The 23,471-nt window shown below is 36.7% G+C and overlaps 2 protein-coding genes across 3 annotated transcripts; both read right to left on the bottom strand.

The window, feature by feature from the left end:
- Positions 1-2,366: 2,366 nt before the first annotated feature.
- Positions 2,367-12,734, bottom strand: LOC311091481 (uncharacterized protein). 2 transcript variants are annotated; one of them, XM_084127429.1, is made up of 12 exons: positions 12,629-12,734; positions 11,706-11,842; positions 11,180-11,370; positions 9,929-10,953; positions 9,695-9,847; positions 6,644-6,718; positions 6,438-6,554; positions 5,322-5,471; positions 4,874-5,041; positions 4,577-4,768; positions 3,565-3,756; positions 2,367-3,475 (listed from the first exon to the last, which is right to left on the bottom strand). In XM_084127429.1, the coding sequence occupies exons 3-12, from the start codon at positions 11,352-11,354 to the stop codon at positions 3,371-3,373; spliced, it is 2,352 nt and encodes a 783-aa protein (XP_083983555.1). In that variant the 5' UTR covers positions 11,355-11,370; positions 11,706-11,842; positions 12,629-12,734; the 3' UTR covers positions 2,367-3,370. The 2 variants fall into 2 exon arrangements, with proteins under 2 accessions (XP_083983555.1, XP_083983556.1); XM_084127430.1 differs by having other exon boundaries at positions 12,564-12,689.
- Positions 12,735-14,953: 2,219 nt separating this feature from the next.
- ppt2a.2 (palmitoyl-protein thioesterase 2a, tandem duplicate 2) lies at positions 14,954-20,988 on the bottom strand. The gene is made up of 8 exons (XM_084125297.1): positions 20,652-20,988; positions 18,660-18,813; positions 18,167-18,262; positions 17,968-18,075; positions 17,789-17,872; positions 17,597-17,681; positions 15,967-16,021; positions 14,954-15,847 (listed from the first exon to the last, which is right to left on the bottom strand). The coding sequence occupies exons 1-8, from the start codon at positions 20,805-20,807 to the stop codon at positions 15,704-15,706; spliced, it is 882 nt and encodes a 293-aa protein (XP_083981423.1). The 5' UTR covers positions 20,808-20,988; the 3' UTR covers positions 14,954-15,703.
- Positions 20,989-23,471: the final 2,483 nt, after the last annotated feature.

Genomic DNA, 23,471 nt, shown 5'->3' with positions numbered 1-23,471 from the left:
CACTCTGATCACGCAGGACCGGCGGGGGAAAGGGGCCACTAATGATTCTGGAAGTGAGCTATCAAAGAAAAACAAAGCTGTAGTTATCACATGCAATGTTGGAATTTGTAATAGAATTCTACTGAACATGTATGCGTATGCAAATGCATAATTCTAGTGTTTTCATACACTACCTTTCATAAGTTTGAGGTCGGAAAGATTTTTTTTCTCTCTTTTGCTCACCAATACAGTAATAACAGGATTGTGCTTTATTTTAAGGTATTACAGTGTAATTATATAATTAAGTACTGGGTAATAATAGGTAACTACATGTAATTTCTATAGGGTTAGAACAAGGGTGTGGTTTGGGGATAGTTGGATGTAATTATGCATAATTTATAGTAATTAATATAGTAATTACATGTAATGTGTAAAGGACACTAAAATAAAGTGTTAGCCTACCTAAAACGGTAATATTGTGAAATATTATTACAATTTAAAATAACTTTTCTATTGTAATATATTTTAAAATATACTAGTGGTTGATTGAAATTGGTTTCTTAGTGGTCAATAATCCAGTGCAAGTTGGCTAATGGTCGGTATCACCTACATAATATCCCCTATAAAACTATAATATCACCTTAAAATCAACATGATGATGGAAAAGAATATGTGATGTTTGTGGAAAAATATTGGATGGAATCAAAATTATATAACTTAATGCTTTAGCATTCCCACGATAAACTTTGCGTCCGTTAGCGAAACATTTGCGTTTCTCAGGGGAACGCGAATGTTTTGCGAAAGAACGCAAAAGCATTGAAATATTAGTCTATTTTCTGTCCATCTAATATTTTCCGTAACCATGACCTATAAAGGAACTATAAAAACAGGAAATCTGTGTTTAGAAATTCAAAGCGCCACAAAGTTGTAGGCTATTCACAAATAAATAGCCGTACTCGATACAAACATTACGGATACAAACTTTAATTAATGTTGTTTTATTACGAAAATGTATTAAGACATTCAGACTCAAGAGTCATAATAACATAACGTTCCTGTACAACAAAAATGACAATTCGCAACAACATGGTGAAAACGTCATGGGACGGCGCAACGCTGTTGCCAATATTGGCCAATCAGAAACCCAAACTGTCCCTTTAAGCATATCACAATATGATAGGTAACGTTAGGCTAAACGACGGACTGGGGAGATAATTACATGTTACTTGTGTATATTCACATGCAGATTATTGTTCCATATTTGAGTTTGTAAATTTATATTGTTTAAATTTGCTTTTTAAAAGCAAATCAGCCACCTATGGCTACTTCTGAGTTACTTTACCATACTTCCAGTGTATTTAGGTCGGAATTCATCTTTCTTTTCCGAGTCACTCTCACTGTGGTCCTTTTCGTCTCTGCAAGCTGTTAACTGAGGAATTGTGTGGGTAAATGTCCCAACGCTGTGGCTGCGGTAGCGTGTAGAAGAGTGCAGTTGATCTACGCGAGTTTGACGCGTCAGATCCGCGGCGCGCAGAATCGAGCGGACCGTCGCGTCGCTCCAGCCTTTAGATCCCACAGCCACAGCTGGAGATGCGGACCGGACGGATCGCTTCATGGTCACGGTACTGAACTACAACAGCTTTACCATCGGTGGAACTACCCGAATAACTCCAAATTGTTTGGGTGTAAAAGTGTTGGTTGTCTCCAACGCAACAGTTCCTCAAGTGACCGGGGACGCGCACAGAGCTCTGATTGGGTAGCGCGAGACACACTAGTGAATAAGCGTCAATGTTCAGTCAGATCCATTCACACTGCAACTCAATCAGTGAGATCCTGTTACATGATGTGCTGTGATGTAGAACAGACACCCTAAATTAGTCTGTCACACCATATCAATTATTAAAATAAAGATTTATTTTGACGCATGGATGGAGGCATGACAAAAAATACATGCTAGCTTTAATACCAGATATTACAAGGCCAACTGAAGAATTTCTGATGAAAACCAAATCACAATTCAACACACTCCACCACTGGCATTAATATTAAATTTAAATGCATTTTACATTCAAAGAAATAACCCATACTTTGATCAAAATAAAATTATTTATAACTACATATTGTACCTTTATAATTAAAAAATATTTATAATTTTAACCATACTGTGTATGTATATATATATATATATGTATATATATATATATATATATATATATATATATATATATATATATATATATATATATATTTCAAGGATTTGTATTATGTTGAAACCTATAGGAAATGGATATAGGCCTACTTATATTATATACTTTGTAATATAAATTTGTAACATGAAGTTCGCCAGATGCTTTCCAGAGACATAATGATCACACAAAGCACACCAATTTGGATATTTGAGGCTTTATTGTCAATTAAACCCCTGAGTTCTCAAGAAAGAACCTTTAATAAAAGAAAACCTCTAGAACTGCAAAATCCACGCAAACTTGAGGCTTCATTTTAAATGTGATTTATGAGGTATGCATCAAATTGTGGGGATTCCAGCTTACCCAAATAAAATAAGCTAATTAAAAAAAACATGTCCTTTTCAGACAGTCTGTAAATCCTTCTACTGTGAAAAAGATTTTCCTACACTGGAACAAAGATAGCACATCCAAGTTGGGAATATAACTGCATCTCAAAAACAAATAAACATTTATAAATACAGGACAAATATAAGATCACATGGAACAGAACATGAGGGGAAAGATACAGTAAATCAAACAATAAGAGAAAAGCAGCATTCAACATATTCAGCAGCCATAATCAATAAAACAATTTAAACATTTAATAATAATAACAACAACAACAATTAAAGGCTGTAGGGATTGTGGGTTATGGGAAAATAATTATTAATAAGCAAAGCATGTATGAGTGCTGAAAAGGCACGTGTGTGTAACTATGTAAATCTTGTAACCACAATCTGACGGTGTGGGAAGTAATCAGAACATTTTATGGCTGTATTCAATCAAAATGACTAAAGCAACATGTAATGGACCAATCATAAATTCATATGAACTAAAATAATATATATAAATTCATTATATACCCTCAACTTTCCAAAATTCAGTTTTGAGCAATCTGTCAGAACATACAATTGGCACTATTCATAACTTACTGTACACATTAGCCTGTCTCAAATTCGTTGATTAAACTAGAGAGCTAATATAAGAATTGAACAGAATTATTAACTTTATCAGAAGCTGAACCAGATCATCATTTCTGTTAGTTTAGTGCAGCAAATTGAAAGGCATCTGAGAGAATTTAGACATTGGAGTCAATTATCAATACATTGTGCAGTTCAGTATTCACAGAGCATCATTAAACTCACAGGATGTGTTTAATCACACACTCACAGTGTGTGTTTGAGGGCTGTCTTGGGTCCAAGTCTGCTAGAGATGTTTTGCTTTAGCTCTGATAACACACCGTCCCGCTCCTCTAACTCCAGAAGAACTTGCTATGAAGGGCAAACAAAAAATATCACATCAATAATCTGTGCTCACAGTGGATGTACACACCTACAGTAAGCAGAGGCAGGTCATTTACCTCTATAAGTTTATCTCTCTTCTGAAGATTATCCCTCAGTTTTCCTTCCTCGAAAGCTCTCTCCTTATTTTCCTTCTTCCACCCTAGTTCAGCCTCCTTCTTCTCCTTGGTTTTCTCTCTCAGCTCCTTAAGCGTGTCTTTGAGTTGCTCTGATAGGGCAGTGATGGCACGTTTGTGATTTTCTCTTTGGTCCTGAAAGAACATGGATGCATGTTGATGAAAACTTACAAACCAGATCTTGAGAGTGCACTGGTTTGGACTCATTATTTAAATTGTGCCCACCATCCAATAAATCACAATCATTTTGTGCTCTGTTACTTTTGCTATGAAAAAGTCCTAGCCTTCACATTTCTTCAATTTTATAATGCAATTTAAACAATAAATGTGATGCTCTTTTAATGTGGTGCGACAGACCGTGGTATAGCGCCAATGTTCATAGCTCGTTAGATAGCTAGAAAAAATAACTCAATAGAGGCGCATTTTGATAAATATATGGGCTATATTACATATTTAATATATTTTCATTTAGCCTGTTATCATTATTTAATGCATGTTTGAATAAAACTGTCTTGAAAACATGTTTTTCTATTACAGCCACTGTTTAAATGTTTATATTTCAAAAATGAATTGGAGTAGAAACACAATTATATAATAAAAAAAAAGATAAAATGCCTTATCTGTAACTTAAATGTCTATATGCATCTAAGTTTTTATTTGAGTGTTGATTATTAAATAAATGTGATTAATAAATTGATTATTAACGGTTTCCTTTTTGGCTAAATTAAAACTATTTCAGTGGTTCGGTAAAAAATGTATTTCAATGCATCACTAATTACTGGTATTGGCCAGAGCAATGTATGTACACACCACCAGGTGGCACAATTGCTTTTCTGTTGTATCAAAATAGATACGTCGAAGGTTTTGGAGATGTTCAGCACACTAAAAATGATTGGCAATGAGTGTTGAAAAAGCCACAATTGTGGAAATTAAACATGTTTTTATCAGACGTTACCAGTATGAGGTTTTCAGCGTCGGTTAAGGCCGAGGAGAGTCTTGAGATCTCCTGCAACATGGTGGTGCTGAGCTCCTCTCTATCTCTGAAACTCGCCACCAGCAGAGCTTCTTTCTCTCGCAGCCGATTAACCAATCCAGACTCAGCTCCTCCCCCTCCCAACCCCCGTCCAATCAGAGAGTCTGAGAGTGCCTATCAGGAAAAAGTGAATAGTTAACTACTGGAAATTATACATTAACTAAATCAATTGCAAGAGAGGTCAGAGACAGCGGGGGGGCGAGTATACACCACATCTACCTGCACATCTTTGCATGAATTCTCGAGTGCCTCCTTTAGCTGGGAAATATAGTCTTTGTTATCCTTCGCCAGTGCAGTCAGGGCTGAATCTCTCTCTTTCCACACTTCCCATTCTTTCATCATCTCCTGTTGGGCTCGATCTCGCTCTCCAAGCTCTACACGCAGGTGCTATTTGAAGATACAAAACATTGATTTTATTCTCAAATAAAGTTGAAGGCTGAATCATTTTTCACCATTAAATGACTTAATTTATTTGTTCACAATGTAAGTCTATTGTGAAACTAAAAACATTGCACTTTGAGAGCTCTGTTTTCTGTGTAAGAGCCATCAATGCCTCATTTACTAACAAATCTATAGCAGTCATGTATAACCGCAGCAGGCACTAACCAAGAGATTAAGTAAACATATGTGTGTACCGTTGAATTACAGCACTGTTTGTTTAACTCACATTAATAACATCCTGGTTGCACTGGAGCACAGTGTTGAGTGTGATGAAGTCTCGGTCTCGCTCTCTGCCAGCGTCCCTTACGGCCTGCAGCTGTTTCTCCAGGGCTTTCTCTCTCTCGCTTGCATCTGACAGCTGGGTCTCCAAGACTGCCTGATTAAAACATGAACGTTGAAATAAAGTATAAGAACTATGGACTGCATGTGCATCCAGCATTTCCTGGACCTCATTTGAAGCAAACATGAAGCGCTCATTTACCAAGTTAATTACCCCACACACAGTGACCCAGCCAAAATTGGGTGTGTTGGCCAGAGCTTCACTGTATGCTCACACTGTGTACTTTTGTTATATTATTATATTATAATTATATATTATTATAAGTTTGGGGTCAGTAAGATTTTCAAAAATGTTTTTGATAGAAGTCTCTTGACTGTATTTATTTGATCAAATATAGTAAAACATTAATGTTGTGAAATATTATTGCAAGTTTAAGTAACTAAAATGTAATTTATTATTATGACGGCAAAGCTGTATTTTCAGCATCATTACTCCATTCTTCATTGTCACATGATCCTTCAGAAATCATTCTAATATGCAAATTTGGTGACTATCATTGTGAAACCAGTTGTGCTGCTTAATATTTTTGTGGAAACTCTGATCCTTTTTTTTTCAAGATTCTTAGATTAATAGAAAGTTCAAAAGAACAGCAATATGAAATTGACACTTTTGTGTTTACTGTCACTTTTGATCAAATAATTAATGCAGCCTTGCTGAATAAAAGCATTCATTTGTTTTAAAAAGTCAAATTAACCCCAAACGTTTGAACAGTAGTGCATATACAATTTAAATTAAAAAAATAAAACAATAAATGATAATAAATGTTTTATTTATTATTATTTGTATATAATATTTATTATAACTATTTTTGATTATAGGATGATGTTTAAGAGGACAATTGGCTCATAAAGTGACTAAATAATGCTTCCATGCACTTTTAAATAATGCCACAAATTTTATTATACGATTAGGGTTGGTCTATAGTGATTATAATTGGCTTAATTTAGGAACAACAAGTCTGATCTTTACAAAACTCATGCTCATCATCACATCAGACCTCACCTCGCGTTCACTGCGTGCATCAGTCACTGCACTGGCCAGTTTTTTGATGAGTTTGTCAGTGTCCTCTGATTCCACTCCCTGCTCAGCACACAGCGTCTGGATCAAAGTCACACATTCCTGAAGAGAGGAGAGCACACAGTTCACGGACCTCCACACAATCTGTGCTTATCCTGAATATATAACGAGTTCATCAATACAGGACTCACCTGGATTATGTTCTCTCTGCTGTGCAGTGATTGGCTGAGACTCTCTATGAGGTCATTTTTATTCTTCAAACTGGTCTGTATTGCCAAAACAGATCAGATAGGTATTAGTCTCACAAACAGGCATCATTCTTAGCAAAATGACTCCATGTCATGCCTGAGGGACAGTTCATGGCATTGTGACTTCTTGTGACTGCATTCCACTAGTGTTATATAACTGCTATCACCTCACACTAGAGAACAACAATTCAATAGACTCAACCCAGAAAGTACCAGTGCTGTGAAATTACAGCACTCTGTAAAATGCCGAATTAAGGTAGATCATAAGAGAGCGGTTAAAGTATTTGGACACTTACGTCACACTTAATTCATTGCATTATATAACAATCCATCAGATTTATCTGTAAGCAAATGCTGCTAGTGTTTCTCAGAACTAACTTTTTTGCAATTAATTGTAAACAACTGATGTCAAGGTGCTTTTTAGTTGATGTATGAAGTCAGGGGCCATTTACATGACACCGTTTTCAGCTAAAAACGGTAAACATTTTATGCGTATTTGCCATCCATTTACACGACAACTGTGTTTTGGGGCCTAAAAACTAACTTTTGGAAACGTGCTAGTTTTTGAAAATTATCCCATTATTGTCTCCATGTAAACAACAAAAATGTGAATTTGTGAAAATGGTGACATCATATGTGTTCAGTCTAGAGGTGCCCAACCCTGCTCCTGCCGATCGACTGTCCTGCACAACCCTAATCAAACACACCTGAAGCAACCAATTAACGTCTTCAGGATCGCTTGAAAATTAAAGGCAGGTGTGTTTGATTAGGGTTGGAGATGAACTGTGCAGGACAGTCGATCGGCAGGAGCAGGATTGGGCACCCCTGGTTCAGTCTATAGACTCATAGGGTTTCTTTACAAAGTGACACCTACTGGCCTGGCAGCATAATACAGTGTTTTAGTCATTTCAAGGATCAGTGTGAACGGGGATCGTTTTGACAACATTGTCGTCTGTACGAGAAAAACGCATTTGTTTACATTGTAGTACATCGTTTCCGTGTAAAAGTACCCTCAGTTCTCCTCAAGTTCACACAGGTGTCCCAACAGAACAGGTGTAGTTCATCACTATGAATATATTATTTGGCTTTAACAACGTGTCCAAATACTTCTATGCAGTGTTATTTTAGTATTATTTACATAATATTTATTAATATTTTGAGTTTTTATATATTGATATAATGAATTTTTTATATTTTTCATTTGAGTAACTTTGTTCTTGCCATTTTTATTCAGTGTTATCTAGTGTATTTTTGTAATTTTTCAACTTAAAGCTGCAGGCGGCAAGTCTGGCAGATTGGGTCGACTTAGCCAAAATTGAATGTTTACAACTCTCATGCCCCTCCCCCACTACCAGCGAGCACCCTCCCATTGAGCTTGTGCTCGTCAGTGCGTGTGCACCAGATTTTCTGTGAATGCGTCCGTCTCTTCAGCATCGATCAACACCATGTACTCGGAGGTAGGCTGCCCTGGCTAATCTACCCATAGATAGCAATAACCGAGGAACTGGAAGCTTGTTAGTAGATTTTCTCTCCGCCATCACGTTTCGTACAATCCAACACACCTGCGAACTTCAGGCGTGTGCATGTGATATTGTAACGTGCGTGGGGGAGGGGGGATCTGTGGCGTGTGCCCGAACTGTGATTGACAGTCAGATCTCACACAGCCCTGCGCTGGTTGGACCAGAAGAACCAGGAGTGGTGGATTTTTGCAAAACAAATAACAGGCTCCAGGTGGAGGTAGAAGTGCGGGTTTTTTTCTAAAACCGTCTGATTTATGTTGTTCTGTCGGAGCATAGTGTTGGTTTCAGTGAATATGATCAAAAAAATCTTGCCGACTGCAGCTTTAAAACTTATTTCTAATTGTCATGCAATTTTTTCATCTAATATTAATATTCTATGTTCTGCTTTATTTCAATTAACATATTGTTAACAACGTACTGTTTTATCCTTACAAATTTCTTTTTATGAAACATTTTACTTGAAAGGTGCGTTCTATCTTTCTTTAAAATAAATTTGATAAAATTAAAGTTGATATTTTGTCATCTAATGTTTGATGCAGAGCGGATACTCTTTAAAACCACACACTCCCTAGAAAACCATCCATTGGCAATAGAGGAGACAAAAATCAAGCTCCTCCGCCTGAAGAAGAAAGAAACACGCCTTCAACTCCATGGATATGCACTAAGTGAGTACTGGCGCAATAAACGCATTCCTCAAGGTCTACGCATACAGAAAGCACCCACCATTGGCAAGGAATCAAAAGACTTTGTGAAAAAATGGTGTGAAATCTTGAATAAGTGCTCCATGGACTTGATGCTGCTAATAGTTGAGGAGGTTACAAAGCAAAAAGAGGATATTATAAAAAAAAAGAAAAAAAAGAAAAGAAGAAGGTCGCAAGACCGAAAGCTTGCTAATAAATTGATCTTGCACAGTGTTTGAGTGTGCGGCTGCTGTATTTGTACAATTTTCATGATGATTTAGTTTAGCAGCACCTCACTACAAGACTTTATTGACGGATGAGCGGTGGCTTTTTCTATTTTCTATTTTGTCATCTAATGCAATGAAATTCTTAAAATGGCTTAAAAGTGTCTGGACCACTTTTTCTGAATTCATTCTTGATGATTTAGTTGAAAAAAATAACATTTAATACATGATTAAGGCTTAAAGAGAGAAAAGCACATCAAAATACAGCAGCTGTAAAACCTGTTATGAAAGAAACGGCAACTAAAGCCCAGGGCAAACTCCTCTGGTTTGGGAAGATTCTTGGAGGAGGTGTGTTTGTGTCTTTATAAAAACATCAACACACACCTTCTGTAATATACCCTATATAAGGCATCATTTGAAACCAAATTTGAAAACAAAAAGTCAACAGAAAGATTAGGAGAGGGTGTGTCTCAGGCGTGCTGTGCTAAGTCTCCAAAACACAATGCCTCCAGTGCACACTTCAGTGCACCATGCCATTAAACTCAATTATCCCTGCCCCGTCTCACTCACCACTTGCGGAGACTTCAACTGCTTGGCAGGAGCATCGGTTGCTGGTTTGTTGGTCTCCCTGAGCTGAGCCTCTAGAGTTCTGATGCGAGCCTGAGCTTCAACAAGTTGTTCACGCAACTGCTTCACAGCAAGATGCACCCTAACTTTAGACGTCTAAAGAAAAGAGAGATAAAAATGAACGACAAGGTATGAAAAAGAGGTCGAAAATTTCGAAAAGAGGTCAACAGCCCTCACCTCTCTTTGTAATGGCATAAAGTCATCTTTTAGCTCGGTCAGGATGTCGTTGTTCTCTTCTTCAAACTCATCCTCCGTCCCATTGTCCCCCTCTCCGAAATGTAGGACCCTCACTAATCCTGCTTTCAGATCTACCTCATCCTTCCCATTCTGCACGTCCCCTCTGTCTAACACGGGAATACGACTTCCAGCAGGTGACCTCACCGGCTTTCCTTCAATTCCCCTCAACTCTTTGAAAACGGTGTCTATAATGGCCGAATGCTCCTCTTGCCAATCAAACGCATCAGTGCCGTCTATTGAGTCCAGCGATTGGATGGAGGTAGTGCGGGATCGAGATCGCAAAGAATGACAGGAACCAGACAGCGAGGCGGGGCTTGATCTGACGGATGGCACACTCAACCAATGAAGGGGCATGCTGCTGGATTTGTCTCGAGAGAGGCCCAATGAGGTGAAGGCTTGATCGGGCAAGTGACGTGGAATCCCACAAACGGACTCATAGTCCGAGTCGGACACCCTCAAGGAGTCGCAACACTCACACTTCTTGCCCTGATGACACCGTTTCCCTGTTTTCCTATAATACGGACACGACTCGGCTTTCTCGGACCACCATTCGTACTCGGAGAGGGCCATGTTGTCCCTCAGAATTTCTCTGTATCCTTCCCCTACCGAATCCTTCCTGTCCCCTTCATCCTCACTGGAGCTTTCTTTTCTCTTAGAACTAACAGAGTGGCGTTGATCGTACATGCTTCGCACCCATCGCCTAATCTTGTCCCTTTCCTGAGTGAGTTTCTGGAGTCTCTCACTCGACAGCACTCGGACTCGGGCGATAACGGTGTCGAACTTGAAAACTCGCTCCAGGACGGACACACACTTGCCACACAAAAACTCCCCCTGACCGGCCCCGCGTGGTACAGGCTGCTCTAGTATGTGTGTCAGCACACTGAGCAGGTCGATTCCTTTCGTGGGGGTGAGCAAGCCGCGAGAATTCGAGAGCGAACGGGAGGAGCTGAGAGATAAAGTGCTGCCTAGAATTAAAAAATAAAAGTACATAATTATATTTAAATATGCAATATCATCTTTAAAAAAAAAAAATCTGATTATCTAAAACCTAAACAATACTTTAATAGCGTCACAAATTAATTATGCAGCAATATGCATTTTTCCCCTCTGTTTCATTTAATAGCATTTTGAAAATGATTCAGTAATACCAAACAAATGTAAGTTGTTGGAAACATGCTCTGCAGTTCATACCCCACGGGCTGCTTTGTGCTGATCTGGGCAAGCTTCCTTTGCTAGAAAAGTCTGTTGGGGTCTGAGGTTGTGCCCCCTTTCTGTTCTGACCTGCATACAACCATCGCCGCTGGTTACCCTGCAGGTCATTCCCACAGATGCGGCATCCTTCACTTTTACCTCGTGTAGTCATCATAAATACAGCAGGTGCCCTGTAATAATATTAAGAATAATAAACAAATTATAAATAAATAAATAAAGATTTTGACTAAAGCATTCCAAAAAAAGAAAAGAAATGCACAATGGGTGCTGGTGGATGAAGCCAAGGCAATGATATCTGGTATAAAATAATTAAGATAAATACTAATTTAAAGGAATAGATCACCCCAAATAATAATCATGATAAATGACAACAGCGTAAACATTCTTCGAAATTATCCTTGAGTGTCCCATGGGGATAAAATAATAATTTACAAAATTATACAGCATGATACTTCCATCTGAGTGCTTTTAAAGCACTCTAGCACCGTTTATATACTCTACACACCTGAGTAAATCTGTCAGTAGTTGTATTGTGTGGTTGTTCACTGTTGTCCTTTGACTGGGGTGGATCCAGTGAATGACAGCCCACTCTCCCCTAATGACAGTCAATGTTTACATGGGCTGGGACACTGGCCTTGAGCACTAAACACACACACACACACACACACACACACACACACACACACACACACTTCAAAATCTGATTATTTACATCAAAGATTTCTTTTTTAAGGTAAAAATGCTTTATAAAACAAACCTGATGAAGAATTTAAGTGGATATCACACTAGCTTAGTTCACCCAAAATGAAAAAATCATCACAATTTACTCTCATCATGTTTTTACAAACCTGTATGACTTGCTCCCTGCTTTGGAGCCCAAAAGGAAATGTCAAACACAATGTTAGGGACTGACAGACACTTTCCATTCAATGAAAGTGAACGGTGACTGTCAGTCTGCCTAACATCGCTGTTTCACAAAACAAAAGAACAGAGGTTTGGAACAACTTCAGATGAATTAATGATGACAGTATTTTAATTTTTGGGTGAACTATTACTTTAAATCAAATCTCTGAAAGCCTAGCACGAGCGCTTTCAATTCAAAGGCGCAGATTGAAAACACAAATTATGTAAAAAAGTGACGCGTTGGCAGAGAACTTTCCACACGATGAATAATCTCAGCAACCCTGTTTTACTCTCGTGTGCTCATTCAAACATTATTTTAAACCTCTATCAGAGCGCTTTAAACGCAGCTGATATGAACGCGAAACTGACTTTTGGCTTCACGGAATGTCAGAATGACCCAGCAGAGGACAAAACATGATATGATAGACCAAACAACTCTTCAACACAGCCGTCAACTGACCTGATAAGTTGCGAGAATCGAAAATATCCCACTACAATCGCAAAAGTGCAGATTTGGTCGCTTACCGAAGCTCAGGAAGTGTTTCCTCGGTCTCGAACAGGAGATCTCGCGCGTCCGAACCGGAGTGGCAGTTGCCGCGCGCCCGCTCTACCCCTCTACCTTGCTGACGTCACCATAAATACCTGTTTAAGCCCGCAGCTGCGTGGCGCATTCCAGCTGTTTGCGCAACCATGCGCATTACAGACGAGATTATATATTTTATTAATATATAAAAATATATTTATATTTTTATATATCTCAAAAATACAGATTTTTTTTTTGAATTTTGTGAAATATTGTTACAATTTAAAATAATGGTTTTCTATTTGAATATTAAAATATCCTAATTTATTTCTGTAATGCAACGCTGAATTTTCATCATTGTTCTTCAGTGTCACATGATCCTTCAAAAATTATTCTAATATGCTTATTTATTATGTTGGAAAGAGTTGTGCTGCTTAATATTTTTTATAACTTGTGATACTTTTTTCAGGATTCTTTGATGAATAAAAAGGAAAAAAAGAAAAAAGAACAGCATTTATTTAAAATAGAAATCTTGTGCAAAAATATAGGCTATTATACTGTTCAAAAGTGTGGGGCTAGTAATTTTTTTCTTTCTTTTTTTGAAAGAAAGTAATATTTTATTCAGCAAGGATGTGCTAAATTGATAGTGAAGATTTATATTGTTAGAAATATATATATATATACATACAGTGAGGAAAATAAGTATTTGAACACCCTGCTATTTTGCAAGTTCTCCCACTTGGAAATCATGGAGGGGTCTGAAATTGTCATCGTAGGTGCATGTCCACTGTGAGAGACATGATCTAAAAAAATAAATCCAGAAATCACAATATATGATTTTTTAACTATTTATTTGTATGATACAGCTGCAAATAAGTATTTGAACACCTGTCTATCAGCTAGAATTCTGACCCTCAAAGACCTGTTAGTCTGCCTTTAAAATGTCCACCCTCCACTCCATTTATTATCCTAAATTAGATGCACCTGTTTGAGGTTGTTAGCTGCATAAAGACACCTGTCCACCCCATACAATCAGTAAGAATCCAACTACTAACATGGCCAAGACAAAAGAGCTGTCCAAAGACACTAGAGACAAAATTGTACACCTCCACAAGGCTGGAAAGTGTTACGGGGAAATTTCCAAGCAGCTTGGTGAAAAAAGGTCCACTGTTGGAGCAATCATTAGAAAATGGAAGAAGCTAAACATGACTGTCAATCTCCCTCGGACTGGGGCTCCATGCAAGATCTCACCTCGTGGGGTCTCAATGATCCTAAGAAAGGTGAGAAATCAGCCCAGAACTACACGGGAGGAGCTGGTCAATGACCTGAAAAGAGCTGGGACCACCGTTTCCAAGGTTACTGTTGGTAATACACTAAGACATCATGGTTTGAAATCATGCATGGCACGGAAGGTTCCCCTGCTTAAACCAGCACATGTCAAGGCCTGTCTTAAGTTTGCCAATGACCATTTGGATGATCCAGAGGAGTCATGGAAGAAAGTCATGTGGTCAGATGAGACCAAAATAGAACTTTTTGGTCATAATTCCACTAAACGTGTTTGGAGGAAGAAGAATGATGAGTACCATCCCAAGAACACCATCCCTACTGTGAAGCATGGGGGTGGTAGCATCATGCTTTGGGGGTGTTTTTCTGCACATGGGACAGGGCGACTGCACTGTATTAAGGAGAGGATGACCGGGGCCATGTATTGCGAGATTTTGGGGAACAACCTCCTTCCCTCAGTTAGAGCATTGAAGATGGGTCGAGGCTGGGTCTTCCAACATGACAATGACCCGAAGCACACAGCCAGGATAACCAAGGAGTGGCTCTGTAAGAAGCATATCAAGGTTCTGGCGTGGCCTAGCCAGTCTCCAGACCTAAACCCAATAGAGAATCTTTGGAGGGAGCTCAAACTCCGTGTTTCTCAGCGACAGCCCAGAAACCTGACTGATCTAGAGAAGATCTGTGTGGAGGAGTGGGCCAAAATCCCTCCTGCAGTGTGTGCAAACCTGGTGAAAAACTACAGGAAACGTTTGACCTCTGTAATTGCAAACAAAGGCTACTGTACCAAATATTAACATTGATTTTCTCAGGTGTTCAAATACTTATTTTCCTCACTGTATCATACAAATAAATAGTTAAAAAATCATACATTGTGATTTCTGGATATTTTTTTTTTAGATTATGTCTCTCACAGTGGACATGCACCTACGATGACAATTTCAGACCCCTCCATGATTTCTAAGTGGGAGAACTTGCAAAATAGCAGGGTGTTAAAATACTTATTTTCCTCACTGTATATATATATATTTTATTTTATTTTTTTTGAATAAATGCAGTTCTTTTTAACTTTTTATTCATCAATGAATCCTGAAAAAAGTATAATCGGTTCCAAAAAAATATTAATCATCACAACTGTTTCCAACATTGATAAAACTGAGTATCAAATCTGCATATTATAATGATTTGTGAAGGATCATGTGACACTGAAGACTGGAGTAACAGATGTTGAAATTTCAATTTTGCATCACAGAAATAAATTGTATTTTAAAGCATATTTAAATAGAACCATTATTTTAAATTGTAATAATATTTCAGAATGTATTTGTCTTTTTCTGTATTTTTGATCAAATAAATGCATGATGATCATAAGAGACTTCTTTCAAAAACATTAAAATAATGTTTCCAAACTTTTGACCGGTACTAATGTATGAACACACACACATTTTCTTGCAATCATTATACTTTTTTATAACAATTTAATAATTTATTTTTAGTAAAACAAAAATATTAGTCCTGTAGTATCTCTATAAATAGAATTAGAAAACTAACAAAATAATCTGCTCACAATATTCAAACTGATTTGACATAAAAGAAAACTAAACAACTACTGCAGAAAATCATTCATTGTCTACACAGATAATAAATTATCACATTATGTTATAAGAATGAAAAGAAAAGAAAGAAAATATCTTAGGTGATTAAAAAGAGTACAATCATAATCTGCACGAGACATGATTACATTCAGGATTGTGCACATGCATGTGAGGTCATTAGTTTGTTTCTGTCTCTGTAGATTAGGTGAGCCACTTGTCTATGCAATTCTGGTAGACTGTGAGGTTTGAATGCCAGGATGTATGGTGAACACCAGGGACGACACACTTGACCACGGCTCCTTTTGAGTTTAATGTTTTCAGGCCAAAAGCATCTCTTAGATACCACTGGGGAGAGAGGAAAATGGTTAGGATTACTAAAATGCACTAGCAAATACAAACCATGAACAACTTAAACTAATTAATATTGCCTTGAAAATGACCAAAATATGAATGCTTCCACTCACATCCTGCTTTTCCATCTCAATCACCGTTTCATTACTGTCATAAAACCCAAAAATACTTTGGGGGGAAAAAGAGATAAACAGTAAAAAGATATGAAATGACAGAGTATGTTTTATTCAGGATCTACATTTTAAAGATGGCAAACATGCTTTAAAAAGGCACCACATAATCCTATAAGACCGTTTAAAGTTCAAACGCCACTCTAAATATTTCTCACATTCATTCCAGTCGGTTGAACTGCCACGGGTTAACCCTTTAGCAGCATGTAAGACGGTCGAACTCTGATAAACGTTAGATGCTCAATATCATGTGATAAAATATTAACTAAAACTATTTAAAACATTTCTATTAACTGATAAAGCTGAAAAAAATATATAAATATTAGTTGAAAAACTAGAAATGTTGGCTTTGAACTAAATGAAGAGTAAGATTTACTTAAAATGGGATAGATAAAAGGGATCGTTCACCCAAAAATGAAAATTCTGTCATCATTTACTCACCCTTATGTTGTTCCAAACCTGTATGTTTCTTTCTTCTGCTGAACACAAAGATATTTTAAAGGGATACTCCACTTTTTTTGGAAATAGGCTCATTTTACAACTCCCCCAGAGTTAAACAGTTGAGTTTTACCGTTTTCGAATCCATTCAGCCGAACTCCGGGTCTGGCGGTACCACTTTTAGCATAGCTTAGCATAGATCATTGAATCGGACAGGACCATTAGCATCTCTCTCAAAAAAATGACCAAAGAGTTTCGATATTTTTCCTATTTAAAACTTGACTCTTCTGTAGTTACATCGTGTACTAAGACCGACGGAAAATGTAAAGTTGCGATTTTCTAGGCTGATATGGCTAGGAACTATACTCTCATTCCTGCGTAATAATCAAGAAACTTTGCTGCCGTACCATGAGTCCAGCAGGCGAAATGATATGACGCAGCGCCTGAAAATAGGTCTAATAGGACAAACTTAGTCCCGGTCACGTTGGAAGTTACCGAGCTGGGGACTATTTTCAGGTGCTCCGTCGGTCTTAGTACACGATGTAACTACAGAAGAGTCAAGTTTTAAATAGGAAAAATATTGAAACTCTTTGGTCATTTTTTTGAGAGAGATGCTAATGGTCTTGTCCGATTCAATGATCTATGCTAAGCTATGCTAAAAGTGGTACCGCCAGACCCAGAGTTCGGCTGAATGGATTTGAAAACGGTAAAACTCAACTGTTTAACTCTGGGGGAGTTGTAAAATGAGCCTATTTCCAAAAAAAAGTGGAGTATCCCTTTAAAGAATGTTGGTGTCCAAAAAATTGACGGTCCCCCATTGACTTCCATTGTATATTTTTCCATACTATGCAAGTCAGTTCAACTGTTCGGTTACCGGCATTCTTCAAAATATCTTCTTTTGTGTTCAGCAGAAGAAAGAATTTTATACAGGTTTGGAACAACTTGGGCGTGAGAAAATGATGACAGAATTTTTAGGTGAACTATCCCATTGAACCTAAATAGCAATATTAAAAAATAATAATAATAATAATAAAGTAACAAAAGCACGTAATCTAATAACTAATATTAACATGAAAACTAAGAATCTAAAAATAAAAGCTCATTCAAAATACTAATAACACTGATGTCAAGAGACCTTGACTCCCATGGTGTAATAACGCCGTCATCTGGTCCGCCAATCAGCACCAGAGTCTCTATGCGCAGGAAGCTGTCTCGCCACGCTGAGAGGGAACAGAAGCATACAACACAACATGACTCAAGGCCACTGAACTGAAAGTGCACAAACAGCCATCTGAGTTGCACATATAATAGTGTAATCTTAAATTACCTGTTAAATTGGCATGCTCAATCTCTCCATTGAGTGGAGCCAGATAGTTGCTGCTCTTTAAGTATCTCTCTCTTTGGTGTGGATCTACAGAGAGGAAAAGGCAAATAAGATTCACTGTAAATCAAATGAAATGCAGAACAGTGAACAAATTGTTGCGTGAAAGTGAAACATCTGCTTACCATTCCAGTAGTTGCAGATAGATATTTTTTGTCCTTGTGTAGTGTAACAAATATGGTACAGTCTTGACTTGATGATTTTAGGGAAAAAGTATTTCAAATAATTCGAATCTGTAGAAGCATGGACAAAGATTAATGTGTTTGAAGTTTCTCTAGAGAAAACAGATGTTGTGGTGTGTAGTTCAGGGAGGATTTGACTGACCTCCATACTGGCCAGCTGTTGGTGAAGACAGTAATATCAGAGAGTGGACATTGTGTGCAGGAAGGGTAGCAAGAACTCCTCGACATATCAAACCACCTGAGAACATTTTTTGTTCAGCGAGGACACATTCAATTAATCAAAGATTAATTATAAAGATTTTTATATTGTTACAAAAAATAAATGCCTTTCTTTTGAACTTTCTATTAATTGTAGAATGCTGAAAAAATGTATCACAAATTTCACAAAAATATTAAGAATAATGGAGCTGCTGAAAATTCAGATCTGCCATCACAGTAACAAATTACACTTTCAAATATATTCAAATATAAAATAGTTACTTTAAATTGTAATTGTATTTCACACATTTACTGTTTGTACTGTATTTTTAATCAAATAAATGCAGCCTTGGTGAGAATAAGAGCTTTAAAAATATCTTTTGAATGGTAGTGCATATAACAAACAGCTTATGATTAGATTAATGAGTTTAGATGACCTTGTGAGAAGCAGATGAGATGGACACCATCTTCAGCGCTGTTCATGATGGGTCTGACGGCCTCTCTGAAGCTCTCTACCTGTTGCCACAGTGACTTCATACTGGCAATGTAGTCATACAGGGCTATTGTGGTCACATTGGTACCTGGGTGAGACTAAGAAAGTGAAAAGAGAAGTTAGTGAGTTTCAACTTAGATTTTAAAAAAGGAGAACTGTGCGCCAAGTGATGGTGATGTGAAACTGAAACTACTTAAAAAGGGTTATGCAACTCAAACCTTAGATTGTGATTTTAATAGGTGTTTTTTTTTCTTCTGTTTTGACCCAAAATTTACCCATTCAAAAATGTTATGCAAGTTTTATGTTGTTTTATTGTATGTAATTTTATAGAGGAATTTGTTTGGAAATGAGAAATGTAATAGAAAAAATAGAAGAGCATTATGTTTCTTAAAGGGTTAGTTAAAACAAAAATGAAAATGCTGTCAGTAATAATTACTCACCCTTATGTTGTTCCAACCCCGTAAGGCTTTCGTTCATCTTCGGAACACAAATTAAGACATTTTTGATTAAATCTGACAGCTGGCTCACTCCTTCATAGGCTGCTAGGTAATCGATATCTGCCATCCCAGAAAAGTTAGTAAAGACATCGTTAAAATAGTCCAAGTGACTACAGTGGCTCAAGTTTATCAAGTGACGAGAATGCTTTTTGGGTCTCATTCATGAAACATTCGTAAATAGGCCTATACGAGTAAATATGTGAGTGATTTGCGTGTAAAGAGACATTCCCGAAAATTCTTCTCCTGATTCACAAATATTTCGTAAACGTCAGATTTGATAGTGAAATGTGTTAATGGAGTTTCATCTGTTAATCGAACAGTCCCAGAAGTGAAAAGAAAATGGTTCGACATGAAGCTTGACTGCAACACTTGTGACTTGCGGACTTGTAAAAAAAAAAAAATGAATAAAATGAATAAACAGCTTGAATATAAAAAATATATATAAAAAAATATATATAAAAAAAGACTTGCGGACTTGTGTTCCGTTTGCAGATGCTATTACTGGCTCTCGTAATAAAAGTAAAAAGAAAAACCGTATGTAATTACTATAATATTTTTTCAAAATGCTGTGTAGCCTAAATATGTACCCGATTAAGGTGAATTAAAATGCAGCCTTATTAATGAGCAAAACGTTCGGATGTTAAACGCACTATTTACGCGTGGCTGGGAGCAGGTGTAGATTTCTTTCGTAGGCTACCAACTAACATTTGGAAAATACGAACATTTTAATGAATACGAAAATTTACGCCAGAACCACTTTACACACGATTTACACAAAAATTCGTTCTGCTCGTGTTTCATGAATGAGACCCTTTGTGCGCAAAAAAACTAACAAAAATAACGACTTTATTCAAATATTCATTTTCTTCTGTGTGGGTGGTGAGCGTCACTAGGACTATTTTATCGATGTCTTTACTAACTTTTCTGGGATGGCAGAAATCGATTACTAGCAGCCTATGAAGAAGTGAGCCAGCTCTCAGATTTAATAAAAAAAAAATCTTGATTTGTGTTCCGAAGATGAACAAAAGTCTTACGGGGTTGGAACAACATGAGGGTGAGTAACTACTGACCCAATTTTTGGGTGAACTAACCCTTTAAATTACTCCGCCGCCTCCCCTCCCAAACACACATATATTTCACAAAATACTGTATATATAAAAGATTGCATAATGGTAAAATAAAAATAAAAATGGTATGCAAATAAAATGCAGTTTTATTGTGTGTAGTTAAACTAATTAAAAATAGAAGAGCATTTATTTCAATAGATAGGTAGGTAGGTAGGTAGGTAGATAGATAGATAGATAGATAGATAGATAGATAGATAGATAGATAGATAGATAGATAGATAGATAGATAGATAGATAGATAGATAGATAGATAGGTAGATAGATAGATAGATAGATAGATAGATAGATAGATAGATAGATATCTTAGCCTACCTGATGGATAAATTTCGCCAACATCTCGAACTGTTTGGGTCCATCAAATATCCCGTGAACAATAATTACTGGTCTGTATCCTATGACGGAGGACAGCAGTAACACAACACATATAATAACACATGGTCTGCAGCCATCACTCATCAATCCCCCCATTGAGGTACTCCAAACGACGTCTCACGAGTCACAAAAATCTATAAACTGAAACCAAATATTTATTTTAATTAACCAAAATTATAATTGGTATCCAAGTAGGTTCATGTCAAGTTCTGCCAAAAGATTTGATCCTCGCTCTATCTCAGGCGTCTATAAATAGGCTATACGTTGTTCCGCATGTGATGTTTTGTCAGTTGAGGTGATGCTTTTATAGCCTAGACCTCTTCCTGTCTAATCAGTTGATGTGGTTTAAGAAATGAAAGCAAAACATTTCACGTTATTACAAGAGAATGTTTCACATTGTTCATTACCTTTTTAATGCAATTATACAAGAGCCAGCAGTTTTTCAAACTTTGTTGAGCATTAGGATTACATATTATCGAAAGCTACTCGTCATCGATTACACTGCATACATTGTCTTAATGAGTATTTTGAACATTCTTTGCAAAATATACACTGCCGTTCAAAAGTTTTGGATCGGTAATATTTTTTTATGTTTAAAAAAAAAAGAAAGAAAAAAAAGTCTCTTCTGCTCAACGAGGCTGCATTTATTTAAGAATACAAAAAACAGTAATATTGTGAAATATTATTACAATTTAAAACAGCTGTTATCTGTGTGAATATAACAGTAAAGTGTAATTTATTCCTGTGATCAAAGCTGTATTTTCAGCATCATTACTCCAGTCTTCAGAGTCACATGATCCTTCAGAAATCATTCTAATATGATGATTTGCTGCTCAAGAAACATTTCTCATTATTATCAATGTTGAAAACAGTTATTTACATTTTTATTTCAAGGTTCTTTGATGAGTAGAAAGGTCAAAAGAACAGCATTTATCTGAAATAGAAAGCTTTTGTAACATTAAACACTGTAAAATGTAAAAAAAAAAAAAAAAAAAAATTGGGGGGGGATCAAGGATTAATTAAATTGATCAAAAGTTACAGTAAAGACATTATAATGTTACAAAAGATTCTATTTCAAATAAATGATAAATGTTCTTTTGAACTTTATATTCATCAAAGGGTAATGATGCTGAAAATTGAGATTATTTTTAGGGAAATGCACTAAGTAGTTCCAGGCAGGTCGTGACCGCATTACAGTTCCATGTCACTTTACTAAATGATTTCAGTTTTTTCAAAGGTCCTACAGACTACAACAGCAAATAAAACCAAAACACACAATGACACTGACCAAGCCCATAAATATAGTAGACAATAGGATAAAAACTAAAAATTATTTCCAAGTTTTTTTGCACATTCTCACTTTCTCCTGCTCTCCCACTCAAACGCACACACATGGACACACTCTTAGAAATGTGTTGTCAGCTCTGATGATTTTATAAGTAAAATAGTTTTAACAACTTAAAAGCTACATGAATTTCTCACAAGGTAATAACGGCGCTGTTCTTGAAGCAGTTAAACTTACAGTTTCGCTAGAGATGCTGCTGTTGAGAGACACTTCATACATGCTCAATCTCTTTCTCTCTCTCTCTCTCTCGCAAGTCCTACACACAAGTTTTAAAGACAAGAACCTGACAAATGTTTAAAAAAAAACCTGACAAAAAATTAACAATGGCCGCAGACTCTCAGGAGGCCTACAAGTCATTTCTGGAAGAGAGATGCTCAAAACGGGAAGCAGTTCGTTGTACTCGACATGAACGGCCATAGTAGTAGTAGTTTAACTGTTTCAAAAACAGCGCCATTATTACTTCATGAGAAATTAATGTAGCTTTTTAGTTGTTAAACTATTATTCTGATCAAATAGCCAGAGCAGCGCTGACAACACGTATCTGTGCGAGTGTGTGTCCGTACTGTATGTGTGTGTAATTGAGTGGGAGAGAGAGCGGGAGAAAGAGAGTATGTGCTTTCTTTAGATAATAAAAAATACTTTTGTGGCAAAAAACATGGAAATAATATCTTGTCTTTATCCTGCTGTTTACTATATTTATTTGCTGGGTCAGTGTCATTGTGGGTTTCGGTTCATTTGCTGTTGTAGGCTGAAAGGACCGTATGAAATAACTGAAATTATTCTCCAGGTAAAGTAAAGTCCAGGTTCAGAAAGTAAAAGTCCTCCTCAGTATTTTGTTCCAATCACCTTGCAAATTAGCACAGATTTTCAACCAGGAGATAGAACTAATTTGTGAAATCAGCTGGCTGAGTTTATGGGTGGAATAAAATAATTGTGCGCTTTAAAACATTATATATATATATATATATATATATATATATATATATATATATATATATATATATATATATAGTGTCATATTAAGGTATTATCTTATGTTTTAACATTAATATCAAGTGCATGTGTTATGCTTATCCGTATTAACAGGTCCACCTGAAAATATGTTCATTAATTTGTATTGTAAGCAGAAGAAAACATCTGGTGCTCTTCACGCTTTACGCTGGACTTGTATTCTGACATAAAGGAATAAAAATCTCAGGACTCGATGGAGAGAGTTGAACACTCAAATATATAAACGTTACAATCTATTGTATCCAAGCATATGGTACCTGAAATGAACACACATAAACATCTATAAAATGACTTTAAACATGCCTTATCTAATATTCACAAATAAAATGATCTATAATCACATCTTTGCGTTGAGAAAACTAACCGGTACCACGTGACCACGCAGTTACACCGGCGATAATTTA

The sequence above is a fragment of the Abramis brama genome (assembly GCF_963993115.1).
Source record: "Abramis brama genome assembly, chromosome: 10".
In the NCBI taxonomy this organism is placed as follows: Eukaryota; Metazoa; Chordata; class Actinopteri; order Cypriniformes; family Leuciscidae; genus Abramis; species Abramis brama.
This window is presented reverse-complemented; position numbering and strand designations above follow the sequence as displayed.